At 38.1% G+C, this 18,420-nt stretch overlaps 3 protein-coding genes across 5 annotated transcripts in view; 2 read left to right on the plus strand and 1 right to left on the minus strand.

The window, feature by feature from the left end:
* Nucleotides 1-614: 614 nt before the first annotated feature.
* On the plus strand, nt 615-9,410 carry ssb (small RNA binding exonuclease protection factor La). Of its 2 annotated transcripts, none has more exons than XM_031743144.2 (12): nt 615-758; nt 2,658-2,724; nt 2,812-2,915; nt 5,114-5,288; nt 5,534-5,641; nt 5,743-5,846; nt 6,232-6,303; nt 6,392-6,434; nt 6,533-6,673; nt 7,166-7,352; nt 7,500-7,610; nt 8,744-9,410. In XM_031743144.2, exons 2-12 carry the CDS (start codon nt 2,665-2,667, stop codon nt 8,824-8,826), a joined length of 1,188 nt encoding a protein of 395 aa, XP_031599004.1. In that variant the 5' UTR covers nt 615-758; nt 2,658-2,664; the 3' UTR covers nt 8,827-9,410. The 2 variants fall into 2 exon arrangements, with proteins under 2 accessions (XP_031599004.1, XP_031599005.1); XM_031743145.2 differs by having other exon boundaries at nt 8,747-9,410.
* On the minus strand, nt 8,834-11,025 carry mettl5 (methyltransferase like 5). The gene is made up of 7 exons (XM_031743147.2): nt 10,770-11,025; nt 10,580-10,694; nt 10,303-10,487; nt 9,675-9,757; nt 9,460-9,511; nt 9,336-9,385; nt 8,834-8,967 (listed from the first exon to the last, which is right to left on the minus strand). Exons 1-7 carry the CDS (start codon nt 10,867-10,869, stop codon nt 8,926-8,928), a joined length of 627 nt encoding a protein of 208 aa, XP_031599007.1. The 5' UTR covers nt 10,870-11,025; the 3' UTR covers nt 8,834-8,925.
* Nucleotides 11,026-12,516: 1,491 nt separating this feature from the next.
* ubr3 (ubiquitin protein ligase E3 component n-recognin 3) overlaps nt 12,517-18,420 on the plus strand; it is a 39,467-nt gene continuing 33,563 nt past the window's right edge. The window contains exons 1-8 of one of the 2 annotated variants that reach the window (XM_039600141.1): nt 12,517-13,024; nt 14,388-14,527; nt 14,827-14,979; nt 15,161-15,316; nt 15,673-15,713; nt 15,948-16,014; nt 16,098-16,228; nt 17,431-17,659. In XM_039600141.1, the coding sequence (XP_039456075.1) occupies nt 12,591-13,024; nt 14,388-14,527; nt 14,827-14,979; nt 15,161-15,316; nt 15,673-15,713; nt 15,948-16,014; nt 16,098-16,228; nt 17,431-17,659 (1,351 nt within the window). In that variant the 5' untranslated portion in view covers nt 12,517-12,590. The remainder of the gene's footprint in view (nt 13,025-14,387; nt 14,528-14,826; nt 14,980-15,160; nt 15,317-15,672; nt 15,714-15,947; nt 16,015-16,097; nt 16,229-17,430; nt 17,660-18,420) is intronic. The other variant, XM_039600142.1, reaches the window with a different exon arrangement.

Genomic DNA, 18,420 nt, shown 5'->3' on the forward strand with positions numbered 1-18,420 from the left:
AATTGTTTTTAAAAGGTACACACATCAATAAAAAAACAAACTAATAAATACGAAAAACAAAAACTTTAAAATGACACATACAAACTAAACGCCACGATTAGAATCACAGCGGCATCTTGTGGTTGTGATATATCATCGCAGTTTATAATATAGGCATCAAATTTACACACTGTTCGCGTAAATACGTGACTTAGCAAAAACAAAAAACAAAAGAATAAACAGAAATTACATTTTTAAGCGCAAATATGAAGTCATAAGAAAGTTTAACAGGTATGCGAACATGTACAAGAATACTGAAGTTTTTGGATAAATTTGTAGTCTTACGTTATTTTTATTTCAGGCTTGGGAATCTTAGTGTGTTTGAAAAACAAAATGCACATCGATCAGTTTGCTTAAACTTTTAAGTAAGAAGGTAACGTCTTATGATTTTAAAGTGCATTCTGGCTAAGATTTATCAATTTAATAATTAATGAATTTAAACATTGTCCACGGATAGATTAAGCTTCTTTATTTTTATTTTTATTATCTGATTACCCAAATATGTACTAGTGAAAATTATTCCAAAACATTAGCACGTATACATAATGAAAAAGACCAGATTTCTTGTTGTTCAGCTGCAGTGATCAGAGGAGCTTGCGCGAACATGAGTCCTTTTTGGTCCTCGGTGGGCTCCGTAGCACGCAGTTCCAACGTGCGAGCGGCGAAGTGAGGACTGTTGGTTTCAACAGCTTAAACGGCTTCTAGCTGCGACTCATTATGTAAGTGCAACTTTTTACGATTGTGAAAACAATGTTTAAGGCTTTCCATGTTACCCAGGGAGTGTTTTATAACGTTACTAAAGAACAGAGTGGATTTTCTTCCAGCAGGTTTGAACAGCGTGCTGCAGCTAGAATAATGTTAGCAGAGTAGCTAAGAGTGACTAATTTACATACAAAAAAGTAATTCACGCACTAACAAATCACGTAATTGATTAAAACATGTACTGATAGCGTGGATAGACAAATAAGAAGCTGCTTTTGTTGTGTTGACACCAAGCGTGCTCCGTGTACTGAAAGAGCTAAGCTAACAGGTTAGCCGTGGAGCTAGATAAGCCTGTAGTTAATTATGACGAAAGAAACACGTTGGTTGAGTCCTGCGATGTACTACAACTCACAATTTTAGGTTTGGGTTCCCTTTTGTAAGATTTAAATCTGGGCATCTATCTGAAGGCGCGTATCTAAATATAAATATGCAGCAACTAAATGTTATTTAAAAGTGCATGTAACTGTTTAACTGCATTACGTTATTAATTTGGTTAATATAATTAAGTCTTAAAGATGGTTCCTATATGGCCTTGCAGATAATTTACAAAAACTCAGACAACAGCAAGGCCTCATAGCAGTGTTTAATATGACAACGTGGCCAATAGCTGATCATAATTTTTCCCTAGTTCGTTTTTCTTGTATGTTGTCTTTCAGTTTTGGATTTTATTTATTTACTTGTTTGTTTGTTTTGGGGTTTTTTGTTGTTTGTTTTTAGCGATTTCTTTATACTCTTCCTCGTACTGTATTTCAACTTTCAGCCAGCACAACATTAATGAATGTCGGCTAGGGAGGTTCGTAAATATCATTTGGTTTGCGGATAAGCTGATGTCGAGCAGCATCCCTAGAAAATGGCCACATAGCTGCGCTGTCCTCACTACAGCAAAGGGGAATGGAACTTTCTGTGTTTACAAACATAAAATATCAATTCTAGGGGTGAAAAAGCCCCTTTTCCCATTAACATAGTTCAGGTTGCCTAAACCTGGCAGTTTTCTGTTTTTAGTCATTTTATACCTCCTGTTTAAAACAGTTGGCTCTTTGAGTACTAAAGTCTAATATTTGTTAGAACAACCTGTTGTATAAATGTAATCTTTGCCATGTTTTAGATTGTTTAGATTTTTGACTTCACAGGTTGTCATACAAGTATTTTTCATGATTTTTGACTTTCAGATATTTTACTTGATTCTCAACAGAGTTCATTTCTAACAAATTAAGAGGTACATCAAAAATCAAATGAAATGAAAAATAATGAAAATATTTAAGTGTCACGGCTTTGTTTCATTAGTTTAGCTTCTTATTAAAAGTCTAATTCCTGCAAATTATAAACAAAATTACTTTTTTGGGATTTGTTATAGAATAATCATTTTTTAATCCAAATTTTATTCCTTTTAATCTTTAATTATTAATTTATTAGTAAAACCAAAATCTTAATTGATTTGGCCAATAAGAGTGCATCGTAAATTGTAAGGTTATCCTATAGGATTTTATGTGTGCGTGTGTGTATGTTCAGTCTGTTTTAAAACTTATAACAATCAAGAATTTAGATAAGTGAATTGAAATTTGATTAAATATAGATAAATATTGTGAATGACCTCACCTGCAGTACCTTCACAGCCCAACAGAGGGCTGCGATCCACATGTTGGGAATCTGCCATTAATATAAAATTTACAGTTAATACAAAAAAGCTCCCCTCTGGCACACTAAAGATAGAAAACATTTCGACTTTTTTGTTTCATATGTAACATGGATAAAATCTCTTCTTATAAGATTTCTTTATTTAAATATTTGTTGTAAACATCAGAGAAATCTCTAACTCAGGAGGACACCTTTCTTTTTGTTTTGTTTTTTCTATGCAGAACCAAAATGGCAGAAAGTCAAGAAGAGATGTCCCCACTGGAGGCGAAAGTGGCGCGACAGATCGAGGTATTTCAAATTTAAAGTTTAAACTCATAATTTGGTATTTACCAGGTAAAACTGGTCCTGATTTGGCTGTAAATTATTCCTACCCAGTACTACTTCGGCGATCACAATCTTCCAAGAGACCGGTTTCTCAAAGAGCAGCTGCAGGTTGATGATGGCTGGGTGACTTTGGAGACGATGCTTAAATTCAACAGGTTTGTTTATTTCTCTTTAATGCATTCCGTGTCAAATTATTACTGTATTTATTTTATTTTAATCTCTATTTTTGGCTTTCATTTATTTACCTATGCTTTTTGTTTATTGAGATTTTAAGGGGGGACTCTACTCTGAAGTATGTAAGTGGGGTTTAAAAGTCCAGGCGCTATCTTCAGTTTGTTCAACTTTAGATTACTATTCAGTACTACTGATGTATTTACTGATTGATGAGAAGTCTCTTTAACTTAAGATCTTTAGCTGATTGCATTGTGTATTTATAAATGTGATCATCTGGGGTCTCTAACTAAACTTAGGACTGAATTTTAGATGCACTTTTTAAGGTGTTGTTTGACGTTATGAGACGCTGCAATAAAATCTACTCTGTAAATTTGTTAATTAAATTTCTTTCACTGTGAAATTGTATATACCTGTGGGGTAAATTTGTTGGTTGCTTATATTAGACACTTTTTATTACAGATTAACTAAATACTATGCTTATCACAACTCGGCATTAAACACTGTGCTTACCTTCTGTGCAGTGCAGTTCTAACACTGCTTTATCTGTTGAAATATGAGCATGGAAAACTGGCCGTAAAGCCCACTAAAACACAGAATTTAGCCACAGAAAATTAATAAATGAAAGCTGACACATGATGTAAAATGATCTGACAATTTCTGCTAAAGTGTCCTATCGAGTTCAACGTTTTGTCATCCTCTAGAGCAGCGGTCCCCAACCTTTTTTGCGCCACGGACCGGTTTATGCCCGACAGTATTTTCACGGACCGGCAATAAGGTGTCGCGGATAAGTACAACAAAATAAAACTAGTGCAGGTACCGAAAAAAAGATTTATTCATAACCCACGTGAAAAGACCCAGGAAAACCGAGTTAACGATAAAAACGATAACAAAATAACGCTGAAAACCGATAAAAACCCTGAAAACCATACATTTCAACTCTTGCGCCCCGGTACCAAACGACTTATGGACCGGTACCGGTCCGAGGCTCTAGAGGTTGTAGTTTTGGATATTTTGGATGTTATGGTAAATGGCCTGCATTTGTATAGCGCTTTACTCAGTCCCTAAGGACCCCAAAGCGCTTTACACTACATTCAGTCATTCACCCCTTCACACACACACTGGCAAGCTACATTGTAGCCACAGCTGCCCTGGCGCACTGACAGAGGCGAGGCTGCCGGACACTGGCGCCACCGGTAGGCAAACATGGGGTTAGTATCTTGCCCAAGGATATTTGGCATGCAGCCAGGAGGCAGCCTGGGATCGAACCACTGACCTTCTGATTAGTGGCTGACCTGCTCTGCCACCTGAGCTACAGCCACCTATACATGTTGGTGTATATGTGTGTGAGGATCTTTAAATGCAGCATGCGAGTGCAGTTAAAGGAGGAGACAGTGCCTGTGGCTGTAGTGAATGTTAGTTTCAATGTGCATTCACATTGCTGTTACTGCATTGTTGAAGTGGCGTTATTCTCTTCACCACACCTGTAATGACTAAAGGAGGTGTGATTGAGGGCTGACGGTAATTGGCAATTAACTAGCTTAAAACCAGTATATCATTTATTATATTTATTGCTGTGAAAAACAGCCTTGTATGGACTGCAGTTCTATTCCACTTAGTATAAAAATACTAGCACAACATGACATCCTGAAGCTGCAGTAACAACCTTCAGTCCACAAGGACAAGGGTAGGCTTTTGAGTATAGCTGTTTGGGGTGGGGGGGCTGAGCAAGAAGAGGAGGATAGTGATGACTAATCGGTGTGTTTGGACCCTTTCTGTGATTCATGATGGGCAGGATGAGATGAGAGCATGCTCTCATGCTGTGCCTCAAGTTCACTTGTTAGCAGCCAGGTCACAAGTGGCCACAGCAAGGGCAAATTAACACAGCAGGAGGAATCGATTCCTGTAATCCCTTTATTGAAGTGTATATTTAGAATGTAATGTAGTGTGTGAGTCAGCAAATTACATTCTAATTGAGCTTTATTACTTGAAATGAGAGTGCCCACCCCACTCCCATACATAACATGAGCAGACTGAGAGAATTCAAAGAGGGAAGATTAGATGAGCTGCAGGGTCTTCTCCCTTATACTGCAGATGAATGCATGCATCATTAGCGTTAAAACACAGCCTTACAGCCGTCTGTAGCCAAGTGTTTGTTGAAAGATTTGCATTCTTTTCATAGGTTGAAGTCTTTAACCACAGACAGCAGCGTCCTCATTGCAGCTCTGGAGAAGTCAAAGACTGGTCTCTTGGAAATCAGTGAAGACAAGACAAAGATCAGGAGGTCTCCCAGCAAGCCCTTACCCGAACAGAACGATGAATACAAGGATGCACTTAAACACAAATCTGTATACATGGCAAGTTTTTTAGTTTTTTTTTAAAAACTGTATGCAAATGCATTGAATACGTAAATATTTGTTTGTGCTCACATTGGCATTCAGACAAGTTTAATTTTTTTCAAACTAATGCAGCGTAATGCAACAGTGCAATACATCTTTAGCCTACCCACACTCTTATAAATTGTGTAGACAAAATAATAATTATTCTCCACCTTGATTGTATTCTTACTGTTTTCCCTACATTTCGTTTTTTCCTCATCTAGAAAGGTTTCCCTCTTGAAACATCCCTGGATGAGATTCAGGATTGGCTGAATGGGAAAGGCTCTGTAGAAAACATTCAGATGAGGAGAAACCTCCAAAGGCAGTTCAAGGTACATGAAACACAACTTGAGATGTATATAATTTTTATTTTTATGTTTTTCAATTTTGGGAGACCTTCTCTTATATAATTTTTATATTTCTGTCTTTGCAGGGATCTGTGTTTATCTGTTTTGACACTGAAGAGTCAGCCAAGCAGTTCCTAGAGCGCACGGATATAAAATCATTCAAAGACAATGAGATGCTTGTGTTATCAAGGTAGGCTGTGATGCTTTTTAGGCACTAGCTAGCGGCTATCAATTGTGTCAGTGATTTAATGAAGAATTCACTGATTTAAAAGGTGTGGCAGATGTGTCATATATGTACTTTAATGCCCTTAAATCCGATGAAGTAGCTTGCATAACTTTTTATAATTTTTAAAAAAAACCTTTTAAATTGAACAAGGAAACTGAACTGTTTTGTTTGTTGGGCCAAGACAGACTTACAGGCCCATCGTACTTGACCTTGTGAACAGTGTGACAGCACATCTGCTGGTGATGTTTCAGCTTGCTGTGCACTTTTCGTTCGATCATGTCGGTTTTGCAAACCTTTGAATTTCTCTGTGTGAAACAACGTAATTGATCAGCTGTTTTTTTTCTTTCAGGGAAGCCTACCATGCCAAGAAGGCAGAAGAGAAAAAACAGTTTAAAGCAGAGACAAAAGCAAAAGTTAAACAGTGAGTACATATTCTGTATCTTTAATCATAAAACTGGATTATACATTTTGTGAAAAATAACCTTCCTACTTCTGTCCTTTTTATTCAGGGAAAAGGAACAACAGCAGAAACATGCAGAAAAAAAAGAAATGGTAAGCTCTCCAAGTGTTTGTGAGCTTAGTCTGCTAATGAACGCACAACTTAAAGAATAAATAGGCTTTGTAATGATGTTTTCTCATTTTACTTGCAGGATCTGCTTTTGGATGAGCAGTCAGGACGTTTACTGAAGTTTTCAGGAGAGCTTGAAGGTGTTTCAAGAGAAGACTTCCATGAATTGTTCTCTGGGCATGGAAACATAAAGTGGGTTGACTTCACAAGAGGGGCCAAAGAGGTATATTTTCCATCTGTTTCTTCATACATGTGGTATAACCTTATCTACTTACATCATTTACTTGTGTAATTCAATTCAACATGTTTTAATTGTAACCATTTGTTTTATGTGTGTTTGTGTTTTATATTTGTGCGGGTTGGGGACATCTGGTGAAATCGTGTCCTTGCAAGAGAGACGAGATGTCTGGGGTTGTTTAGACTAATGGGGTGATGAATGATAATATCCACATCTGTGGTAACTACAGGAAATTTCCATGGATAGAAAGCAGTTTTCATTGACAGTACAGAGATTTTGTCTCTTGCAGAAAGGGGGTGATGTCTTCCTCAGGTTTCTAATGTTTGCGTGACAATAAAGAGGCTGAAGTCAGGTTTACAGACCTTTTTTCCCACAACACAACGCGGTGGCATGACTCAGGATTGAAAATGAGTAGAGCTGTTTCATTTCAAAGAAATATTTTTTGTTTAAATATTTTATTTTTCTCCTCCTGATAAGGGCACCCTTCTGTTTGACGGGAAAGCACAGGAAGCGTTCGATAAAGCCAAAACAGCACACGGAGAGGAACTGAAAATCAACGACAACACTGTCACATGGCAGCTGCTTGAAGGAGATGAGGAGAAGGACGTAATGAAGAAGATAATAGAGGCTCAACAAGGATCATTCAGCAGGCCCAGAGGCAGAGGTGAGATGCATTTTCATGTTGTTTAACATTGACTGCATTGGGATGTAATCAGTTAATGTCAATGAAGATACAGTTCCACAGTGTCATCTATCTTTTATAGATGAACGTGTATATGATTTGGTAAGATAGTCTTGTCTGTCGTAAAAGGTGGAAGAGGAAGAAGAGGCCGATGGGGAAGAGGTGGCAGAGATCAAGGCAGAACTCAGTACCAAGGAAAAAAGATGAACTTTGAAAGCGATGATGAGCAGGAGAAGAAGGGTAAGTTCAAAATCATTTAGAGCATTCAGTTCATTCACTCAAAAAGTTCATATCCCATTCATTTTCAGTTCCTAATGGAGTCCCCCAGGGATCTATCCTGGGCCCTCTTTTATTTGTCATCTGTTTCCTGTTCGTCATATTTTCCATACATTTTTTTTGTTTTGTTTTTTTTAAATAATTTTTCTAACAGTTAAACTCATAAATGTACGCAGATGAAGGCACAACATTGCTCCCACCCTTTCCCTCCCCTTGATAGAAGATCTCACGTGAAAAACAGAAAACAAAGTAGTGATATATACTCACGGTATACACTAAACTATAGACATGTAAGACAATGGGTCACTAGGCTATATAGAGTCAACATAAAATAATCATGAATCCATTTCGCAGGCTGACATATTCTCAACATAAATAATGAATGGTTGCCAGGAAGTATAGAATTTTCCAGCACACCCTCTGATGGTGAACTTAGTCTTCTCTAGATGAATGTGGCTCACCACGTCTCTGATCCACTGGCCAAATGTTGGGGGCCAAGGATCCTTATTTTCTATAAACTTAATATCAGTTTCCGTTATGTTGATGACATTCAACTCTACCGGTCTACTAAACCTACTACTGCCATCCCACCCACTGCCCTCTGTGTTTACCTCCAGAAAATCAAATCCTTGCAATTTTCTCAAATTGAATTGATGAAATAGAGGTTCTCCTCATTGGCACCAAATCCACTCTGTCTAAATGTAACAGTTTCTCCCTTCCTTCTGGTCCAGACTCTAGGTGTCATGCTTAATAATAGGTGTTCTTTTCAAGCACACTCGCCTCCATCCATCTCTTTCACCTGACTGTACTGCCATCCTTGGTCACACCTCGGTTAGGACCCACCTACTGTAGCTCTTTTTGGTCTTTCTCTCAACTTGTTCATAAACTTCAAATGTTCCAGACTTCTGCTGCTTGCATCATCACCAGAACTCCTTAGTCACATCACACCTGCCCTTCAAAAGCTCCATCGCCTTCTGCTAAAATATTGTATTCAATATTCTGCTTCAAAATGTAGTCTTGGGAACATATTGTAGTCTGTGTTAAGATTATTTCTTATCTAATTTGTATTTTCTTTTGTTTGTTTGTTTTCCCTCTAGCAGCTGTACCTATAAAGAGAGAACTGGAAGATCCCAGTTATGGTCCTGCAGCAAAAGTTATCAAAACTGAAAATGGATCTTAGTTATGACTTAAACTCAAATTTTCTTTAATGAAAACGTTTTATTACAAACAGTGAAAATGGAAAATACAGAGACAACTTGAGTCCATTCCAGTGAAAGCTTCAAGCTTTGGAAAATCGTAGGAAGTCCACCTGGATGTCAACCTGGAGAAATATGTTCAAAGCATCATTTTGCAGCCTTTTATGTCCCCGAATACTGTGCCTCTTATATTATTTGTGTACCTAAGTTTCTCTTTTGAGGATGTTTTGGTTTTGTTGCATTCACCTTAAACTTGCTTTCTCACTATAATTTAATTTCACCAGGAGATTTTAGTTTATTTTGCAAGACCTGTGTGACATCTAGAATGTGTGTGGCGTTAGTTTTCCTACATTAACTGATTGAAAATATCTTCTTTGCTAATTTTTTAAGTTTGCATATGTGGACTGCAAATAAATCAATAACCAAAAAATGGGGGAAATCTGTCCTGCGTCACATTTAGCTGGAGAACATGTACTGTCTGATGTAATCTTACCGATTTCTTTTTGTGGAACTTGTAAGATGCTGGCAGGTCATATCGCAGTTCTGTAATAAAAGTATTTAGTGAGTATTTGAATATTTCAATAATAGAAGGAAAAAAAGATTAGCTTTTTTCTTACCTGCTATGACTTCCATCTTTACTCCCCAGTCATTTGCCTTCTTTTGTATGTGCTGCAAATAAATACAGATCAGGCATCACAACATTCATACTATAGATAGAGATGTGAGTTTTGGCTTCATATTTAATGGTCAAATTGATAAATTAACTGCTAAGTAAGATGTAAAAGATCAGCTTTCAGAGACCTGAAAGACTGTCAGTGGCTGGTGAACTTACTTCTCGTGTTGACGTTTTATGAAGTGAGTAAACGGCTGTCTTTGCCATGGTTAAAGCAGCTCGGAGGAACTTCATGTCCATACCTTAAACAAAACAGAACAATAAATAACGGGCTGTATGAAGGGTTAAAGGGATGCTCCTGTGACTACAAATGCACAGCCTGCCCAAAGAGATGTGACCAATTAGGCAGCTGGTGAGTGGACGCTCAGGTGGACAAAACTGTCGTCACTGCCTGTCTGTGGCCCAAAATGATTTAAAAGAAATAAAGAAGCACGTTTTGGGGCTAGTTGGTTCATTCTAAACTTCATGGACTGATCAGCTACTTGTGGACACACACACAGCAGTGAGTTTTTAAACAGTCGGTGCTCCACAGCTGGACACATGAAGTGAAGAGAGTAGTGTGCACATATAATTGTAACAGTAAAGAATTGTGTGCAAACGACAAGTTGCCACTAATCCTTACTACCATAACATAAACACGGAATAAACTTAAATGTATTATTTCTTTGAGTTATTTTGCATTTTGTTAGGCTGGGGAGGGGGTCTTAAGTCTCTAGTGCTTCAGTTATAAGAGGATTTTCAAAATTAGTAAAGAAAGAAACTGTTCAAATTTAAGGCATGCGCTCACCTTGGTTGTGTTTTGTCCCAAATGGTGGATTCATTATGACGGTGTCAAACTTTTCAGCGTACGCCTCTGGCTCCAGACGACACATGTCACACTGGATCAAATCCACGTTAGAAATCTCAAACTCCTCTGCGTTTCTTCTGAATATGTCCAGAGCGTCATCGTCAATATCGAAGCCGACGCACAAACTGCAGAAAGAAAAAAAAATTATAGACAGAGAGCAGAGAATAAAGACTACAGTAAGCCACGGCTATGTTAAACTTGTAAATAATGCTCTCACCCTGCGTCAAGCATCGCAGCTCCGATGCTGAGGACTCCACAGCCACATCCCAGGTCTGCCACGAGTTTACCCTCAATGTCATCAAATGTACTCTGGATTGTGTAGAGCATACATGCTGCGGGGGAAAAAATAATGAATACAAAATATGTGCTGTTACACGCTCAGCTGATCGTCACTGTTACCGTCATACCTGCAATATGAGCACTGGTTGGATACTGCTCAAGAAGGATTTTTGGCTCTTCAAATGTGTCCACCTGCTGCAGACAGCTTTCTAATTCCTTCAGCTTCATCGCTTAAAATGTCCTAACTTTGCGTGCAACAGTGGGTTATTTTAAATTTCCTTCTTTAGTTTAAATCACCTTGAAAGGATAATTTGAGCCATGATTTCTACTGAAGAGAAGTTCCACGGGATAAGCAGCTGTGTACGTCAACCAAAACAATCCGACGACAAACCGTGGTAGCGCACATGTTCCTACCCGCGAATAGTGTTTATGAAACTAATAATAATATTAGTGATTAAATTAATGATGACAATATTGTTAAACCGTTTTACAAAAAAAAATAATTTTAGTTTAATTACCATACTTTTATAATAATCTGTCATTTCCCTTTGTTATCAAAAAATTATAATGTTTTTAAAAAATCAATAAATACATATTTTTTTGCTACATAGACAAGCAGATTACTCTGTACGGACAGTTATTCTATGTGCTTTTTGTTATCTGCACATGTAGTATTGTTATTAAGTATTTTGAGGACATCATTATTATTATTATTATTGTCTTCTTTTGGCTGCTCCATTTAGAGCAGATTACACACCAGAAAATCTGCCTCTGTCTCATTCTACCTCCAGTATCCTGTTCTGTCACCCCAGCCATCTGCATGTTCTCCTTCACTACATGAATCCACTCTTTGAATCCTCTCTGTGGTCTTCCTCTTTTATCCATTATCCCTTCTCTGCACATGTCCAAACCATCTCACTTCAAAAATGCTCGATGTGAACTGTCCCTGTAATGTACTCTTTTCTAAACTTGTCGGTCCGGTCACTGCAGTGAAAACCTCAGCTCTGACAGCTCTAGCTCGCTCTCCTTCATTTCTCTTGTGCACTGTCCATTGTTTTGGATGGCTGACCCCAAGTATTTAAACCCTTCTGTCTTCAGTACCTCCTGTCCTTGGTGCTTCATTGTTACACCTATGTCCCTCTCATTCACACATGTGTCCTGTCTTGCTTCTACTGACTTTTATTTATCTTCTCTTTAGAGCATGCCTCCACCTCTCCACCCTCTCTTCCACCTGCTCAATACTCTCACTATAGATGACGGTGTCATCTGCAAACATCATGGTCCATGAAGAGTCCCGACCACTGGACACAAGCAGGGGCAGTTCTCACCATATCACTGTCCTCATACATGTCCTGCACCACCCTTGCAAAGTTTTCTACCACTCCTGACTTTTTTCATGCCGTATCAAAATTGAACATATATTAACATAACAATATTATATTATATTATATTATATTATATTATATTATATTATATTATATTATATTATATTGTATATATGTACTTTACGTCTTATTGCTTAAAGCTAATTTATGTGTATGTTTTACACACACACTTAGATTTTTGTTAGTTCTTGCGATTTTTTTCTGTTTTTCCCCTCTCCTATTAGATGTGTCTACAAATAAATAAAAAGAATACTGATAAAGATTCAAAAACTCAACCCCCACAAAAAAATAAACAAAAAGAAAAGAAATCCCTAACAACCCAATATAACAGCTTCAAATGGTTAAATAAATAACGGACTCTATAACACCAAATTCCAATACTAGGTTTAAGTAGGTCAAATACTAACTGTGTAGATTTATTTCCAGTACATGAAGTACAACGAGCGGAAATTACTTCAGGAAATTCTCTAGCCAACAACGACGTAATCAGCCGTATCGCGAGAAAACCCGAGAACATGGAAACAAGACAACAAAAATAAATTTGTGGACAACAAGCCAGAGTGCATGATGGCGGCGTCGCTGCTGCGCCGGGACAAGAAAGCCACTGCCGCCCACTTGAAGGCAGACTTAAACCGGACTGACAATAGCTCCGGAGTCCGGCAACTACAGGAGCTTCTTGACGTTGTACTGAATCCCGAAAAACCAGCGGCGGACGCAGAAGCTCTTGACTGGTGTAAATGTCTGATTGCAGGAGGCGAAGGTTTCGATGAGTTCTGTAAAACGGTGCGCTCCTATGACAACGCGACTCTGTGCGGCTTGGTTTGGACGGCTAATTTCGTGGCATATCGATGCCGGACCTGTGGCATCTCTCCGTGCATGTCGTTGTGTGCTGAGTGCTTCAATAACGGAGACCACACGGGCCATGATTTCAACATGTTCCGGAGCCAGGCTGGTGGGGCCTGTGACTGTGGAGACAGTAATGTCATGCGAGAGAGTGGGTAAGTCCGAGCGAGCTAACCCGGCTATGCTAACCGGCGCAGCCAGTGACATTTTCTCATGTGTGTTGTCAGTGACAGTTTCCATATAAATTTATGAGATGCTGTTGCAGGCGGACAACATTTTTCAATCCAGCGATGCCCCTGTCATTTATAAATACAACCCCCGGGCTAAGGGTTACCTAGGCTAGCTAAACTCCAACGATCATACTGGGAGGTGTAGCTACAGGTTTCCGTGTGCCTCTCTGTCTGTGGCTGTTTAGATATGGTGTGGTCTCCTTTCTGCTGTCAAAGTCTGAATGATCGTTAAGTAAGTGCCATCATTTTATCTTAATGTCTAACAGCGACTGTCTCTGTTCCTGTCTGACTCAACATCATATCTCTGTTCTTGATTACAGTTTCCTCCTACTCATAAAGCTTAATTTCCACTCGCGGTTTAGATAAAATAATGTAGTAAAATATTAGCCTGCTTCCAGAGTTGGCCTGATTATCGTGAGATTATAATTTAGTTTGTTACGTGGAAAGCAAAATACTGGGTAACTGAGTAAAAACCTATATAGAGATTCAACATGCAAGAGTCTTCACTGTTATTAAGTAAGCATAACGAAATTATAGTTATAGTCCCTCAAATGGTGCACAAAGTGTAAATAACAGATAATTATACTGACACACACACACATACTAATACATATGTGAATGCATACATACTTGTGCATAAATTATATAGAAACATATGTCAGTTTGGAAGATGTAAAGAGTAAGATTGGACTACATCTTTATAAATATGTGATGTGTATATATCAGGGTTGTAAATATGTGGAATTGAGCAGTAATGCACTTTACATGCCTTATTTACAGATTATGAAATCTCCATAAGCAGATTATATGAATGTCGATATATAATCCTGAGTGTTATGAACAGAGGATCGGTTTTTTTGATCTTCAATAACAAATTATTCATATGTTAGACTATGTTTTTGTGTCATACCGATTCATTAGCTCATAAAATTTGTGTATGGATATTTAATGATGTATGAGAAAGAGGTGTGGTAGCATGTGGGCTGCTGTGAATAACCCTTTAGTTCCCACCTCAATCTGCCATTATTACCCAAAGCCCAATCCAGTTAATATCACAACAGTATATTCATGAAATAAACTAAAAGGAAAACTCTTCTGCTCAGACCTCTGGGCTGTTGCAGAAGCTGAATGCAAATTGTACTCAATTTCTACCCGATAATGAAAACATATTAACAGTTTCTTGACCAACTTTATCTACTTTTAGTGCACATGAAGGAACAGCACGAGTGGTTAAATGCACCTTTCTGTGTGACACTGTTTTAAAAAAACATTTCCTTTCCCCTGACAGGTTTTGTCGAAGGCATCGGTTGAGAACTGGGGAAAATATCCCCTCAATTCCCAGAGACCTGCTCTTGATGTCTGAGATGGTTCTTCCCCGCTTTATCCTGTGTATCATACAGTATCTGAGAGATGGATATGTTGAACCAGGTGAAATAAGGCATGACAGACACATGAAGTACAATACTTATTAACCAACTTAAACTGAACCTGTAACTTTAATGTGTGGCTGTCTTTAAAGATTCACCAATCAAAAGTACAACACCAGACACTTTCATTCACTTTAACTCCAGTGGTTTACATATGATATGATATGATATTATATAAGATGGAAAACATGAGCTGCTGTGCAAGCCTTATACAAGTGTTATACAACTATTTACACCTAGAGTTACTTTCACTAAGCGCTGGGTCTCACGGGTCTCGCATCTCTTATCTTGTTTTACCAGACACCTCAACTGAGAGAGATCTACAGAAAGTCCTGCAACAGCTGGAGCCTCAGATCTCCTTCCTGGAGGAGCTTACAAAGATGGGAGGAGCAATGAGGACTGTGCTGACAAAAATCTTGACCAATCAGCAGGCGTTCAAGGAGCTGAGCATGGGTAAATATCCAGCTTAGGGTTTTGGCTCAATTAACAGAGCATTACCACTGATTTTTTTTTTGTTTGTAATTTTAGGTCAGCAATATACTAATTGTGAAAGATATGTTACTTGATATATCTGAACCTAAAAAAAAAAAAAAAAAATTAGAAGGTTTTCTTGCTCACTGCTTAACTGTTGCAGGCCAAGAGGAGAATTTGTACGCTAAGAAGAACTATGACAAGTATTTGTCAGCACTGAAGAATTCAGGTCTGGTATCAGTGGAGGAAAAAGGCCAGAGTGCTGCTGCTGATGTTGCTGTTGGGGCTGAAGGAGGTGCAGGCGCGATGGTCCTGTTAGGTAAGATGACATGTTTTTTTTGTTGTTGTTTTTTCAATAATCATCCATCTGCTTCACATCTTTAAGATAAAAAGAAAAAAATCATGGTACTCTCCATTTATTATTAATTATTATTTTCATTTGAATAAATTTTAGTATTGTAAACCAGTCCACATTCCTATAAACATATATTAGATTCTTTTTCTACCACGTTTTATATACATTACACATGCAGTACTTTTAAAAATGTATAAATAAACACACGTACAGTGAATAAGAGACCAAACATTTCATAAATAAGTTTGTTGGTGCTATAATAACAGGTGACATATGTTCTAACTGTTGCTTAATAGTAATTAGTCAATTTTTTTTGTTAGGAAACAGCGGACCAGGGAGTCCAGACGAGCCAAGTAAAGAGGTATGTTAACATAATGCTTAAACTGACACTGACCTGATAATGAATGTGTGTTATTTTAACTAATACGTTTTTTTTTTTATTCCTCTTTTTAAAAAAATGGTAAAGCCATATCACTGACCTGTGCAACATTAATGTTGTTTCTAATTTATGCTCAGTCAAAAAATGCTCAGTTGATGTCTTAATGAAAATTTGCAGACTTCTTGAAATTTATGTTGTTTTGTATTTTCTTCCAAGGAGGATCAAGATGGAGGACAGTCTGTTGGTCAGAGGAAGAGGGTTAAGCTGAGTAGCAGTACCAAAGGTGCATGAAAAGAAAAGCATTCACACTATAATGTCTGAACTGAGCTGAACTGTGTATTCATTATGTCTCTTTATTGTCCTCAGACCCTTGTATTATTGAATCTCTGAAGCATAAATGCTTCCTGGAAGAGTTGCTGTTTTGGACAATAAAATACGAGTTTCCTCAGAAGATGGTCACCTTCTTATTAAACATGTTGCCAGATCAAGATTACAAGGTATTTTCTTTTGCAATTTTTCATGTGCAAAAATTAATCCCGCATACCACCTTTCTGATGTCTGTCTGATCTTAATTTTAACCTCCTAAGACCCGAACTCTTCCACAGCATGCATTTTTAATTTCTCTTTGATATTTGGGCATATTGGGACCCGATGAATGGAAAAAACAAAGAATTACCAGATTTATTTATTTTTTACTTGATTTTTGTTTCTAAGAAAAATGAGAGCCACATATGAGGATATTTGTTTAAAATTTTTGGTCTTTTTGGAGTATTTTGGTCTAAACCCAAAATGTGATGTCCACATATGTGGACGCCAGGTCCTAGGAGGTAAAATGATTCCTTTCTGTGACATGGTGCAGACCAGGAGCAGTTATACAGCTCAGAGGCTAAAAGTGGCCCACAAAGGCCTCCAAAGGGTGTCATTTTGTTTGGCTTCGTTCTGCACCAGAAAGCTGTTTTGCATGTCATTGAGAACGAATTAAAGATGGGAATTATCGTCATCATCTTCTTGCTGACGAACGCATTAACCACAACCTGCTGCATGACACCAGTGATATCGTTAAGCCAAGGACCTGCACCCACACATTTACAGCAGTGGTGTTTCTTTATGAGTTTACAGCAACTGAATGTGGAAAAACTGACGCATTGTTGAAATTGCACAAGACATCTCAGACAGTTTCTTTTTTTTAAATAGATGGTTTATTAAATTCTTATTGCAGCTCAGTATTTTTGTCCTTGCAAAGCTACTCTAGTAAAGTAAATGATTTACAGAAAAAAAAATCCTTTTTGAGCTTAGACCTTGGTGCAGCTTCCTCCCCTCCTTCCTCCTCCGTCAAAGCCAGCTTTCTTCTGATTGGTTGCCCCTCGTAAACAGAAGGTTTGAACACCAGAGAAGTGTGGCCACGGCTGTGTGCATGAAATAACTGTATTAGGGATATCTGGTCCCAGTTACACCATACACAGCCTGAAACTGGAGCGTTTCAGTTGTTTAAGCTTGAGCTGGGATTACATGCACATATTTGAAATTATGTTTCCTGTGTTTAATATAAGAATCTTACCTTCTGTACTTTGGGATTCATGCATTGCCTTTTCGTCATGCCTTTTCAATATCAAACTGGGCTTTAAAAAGCTGAGTATGTATGAGTTTTTGAGGGCAAGCCTTAATTGTGTTATGGGCTTCTTGTCTTTCTCTCTGGCAGATCACCTTTACAAAAACATTTGTCCAACATTACGCTTTCATCATGAAAACGCTGATGAAAAGCCACGAGTCGGATACGATGTCCAACCGCATCGTGCACATTAGTGTGCAGCTGTTCAGCAACGAGGAGCTGGCTCGACATGTCACAGAGGAGTGTCAGCTGCTGGACATCATGGTCACAGTCCTCCTCTACATGATGGAGAGTTGCCTTATTAAAAGTGAACTTCAGGGTAAGTCGGCCAGTTTGCTCACTATTTTGATAAATGCTCACTCGGGTTGTATTATTAAACATGAGAAGGTTTTTTTGTTTTTTTTTTAAATGGTATTTTTCAGGGTATTCATTGTTGATCTTTTTGTCTTGAACTTAATAATAAAACTGAAATTTGGATTTAAATGGTTTTATATGCACCTGGTCAAAAGATCCATCATGAGACAAATAATGGATGGCATTAGCTGCCTTTTTTATGTCTAATTGTGCAAATCTGTTACATGAAGCCACTGAGTTTTCTAAAGCAATAATTAAATGTAAATGCTTCCTAAAGAACAAGGCACAGCTGCTAATTTTGCCTTATGTTTTTAATCATTCTTGGTGCTTGTATAGCCTGCACAGATGTTTCATTTCATTGCTGGCTCCAAGTAAAATGAGCTTGAAGTTTTACCTGTCGGGCGGGTGAGTGACTTTGGCACCCAAGTTTGTGGATGCGATAACGTGAGAACATAGCGAGTTTAAAATTAATACCATAGTTGTTGGACAAGTTTGAATCTCAGTGACCTAGACCTCAGGTTAAGGTCGGAGGTCAAGTTTTCTGAAAATTTTGCGAATGCGGTAACTTGAGAAGGAAGTCACCTAGGAGTTTGAAATGTATACCATAGGTATCTACTAGGAGGCTGAGCAGTAGCACTGGCGTACACTCCTTTTTTATGCTGCACACATCATTGTTGGCAGTGTTATAATAGCAACCAGGTGTTGATATAAGTAACACATTGACCC

This window comes from Oreochromis aureus, linkage group 16, assembly GCF_013358895.1.
Source record: "Oreochromis aureus strain Israel breed Guangdong linkage group 16, ZZ_aureus, whole genome shotgun sequence".
Classification (NCBI taxonomy): Eukaryota; Metazoa; Chordata; class Actinopteri; order Cichliformes; family Cichlidae; genus Oreochromis; species Oreochromis aureus.

Coding starts and splice junctions, on each gene's coding strand:
- ssb (XM_031743144.2), top strand. CDS start 2,665: ATGGCAGAAAGTCAAGAAGAGATGTCCCCACTGGAGGCGAAAGTGGCG. Junction 5,289..5,533: donor AACACAAATCTGTATACATG/GCAAGTTTTTTA, acceptor TTCCTCATCTAG/AAAGGTTTCCCTCTTGAAAC. Junction 6,674..7,165: donor TCACAAGAGGGGCCAAAGAG/GTATATTTTCCA, acceptor CCTCCTGATAAG/GGCACCCTTCTGTTTGACGG.
- mettl5 (XM_031743147.2), bottom strand. CDS start 10,869: ATGAAGCTGAAGGAATTAGAAAGCTGTCTGCAGCAGGTGGACACATTT. Junction 9,512..9,674: donor ATAAAACGTCAACACGAGAA/GTAAGTTCACCA, acceptor ATTTATTTGCAG/CACATACAAAAGAAGGCAAA. Junction 8,968..9,335: donor AGTTCCACAAAAAGAAATCG/GTAAGATTACAT, acceptor ATATTTCTCCAG/GTTGACATCCAGGTGGACTT.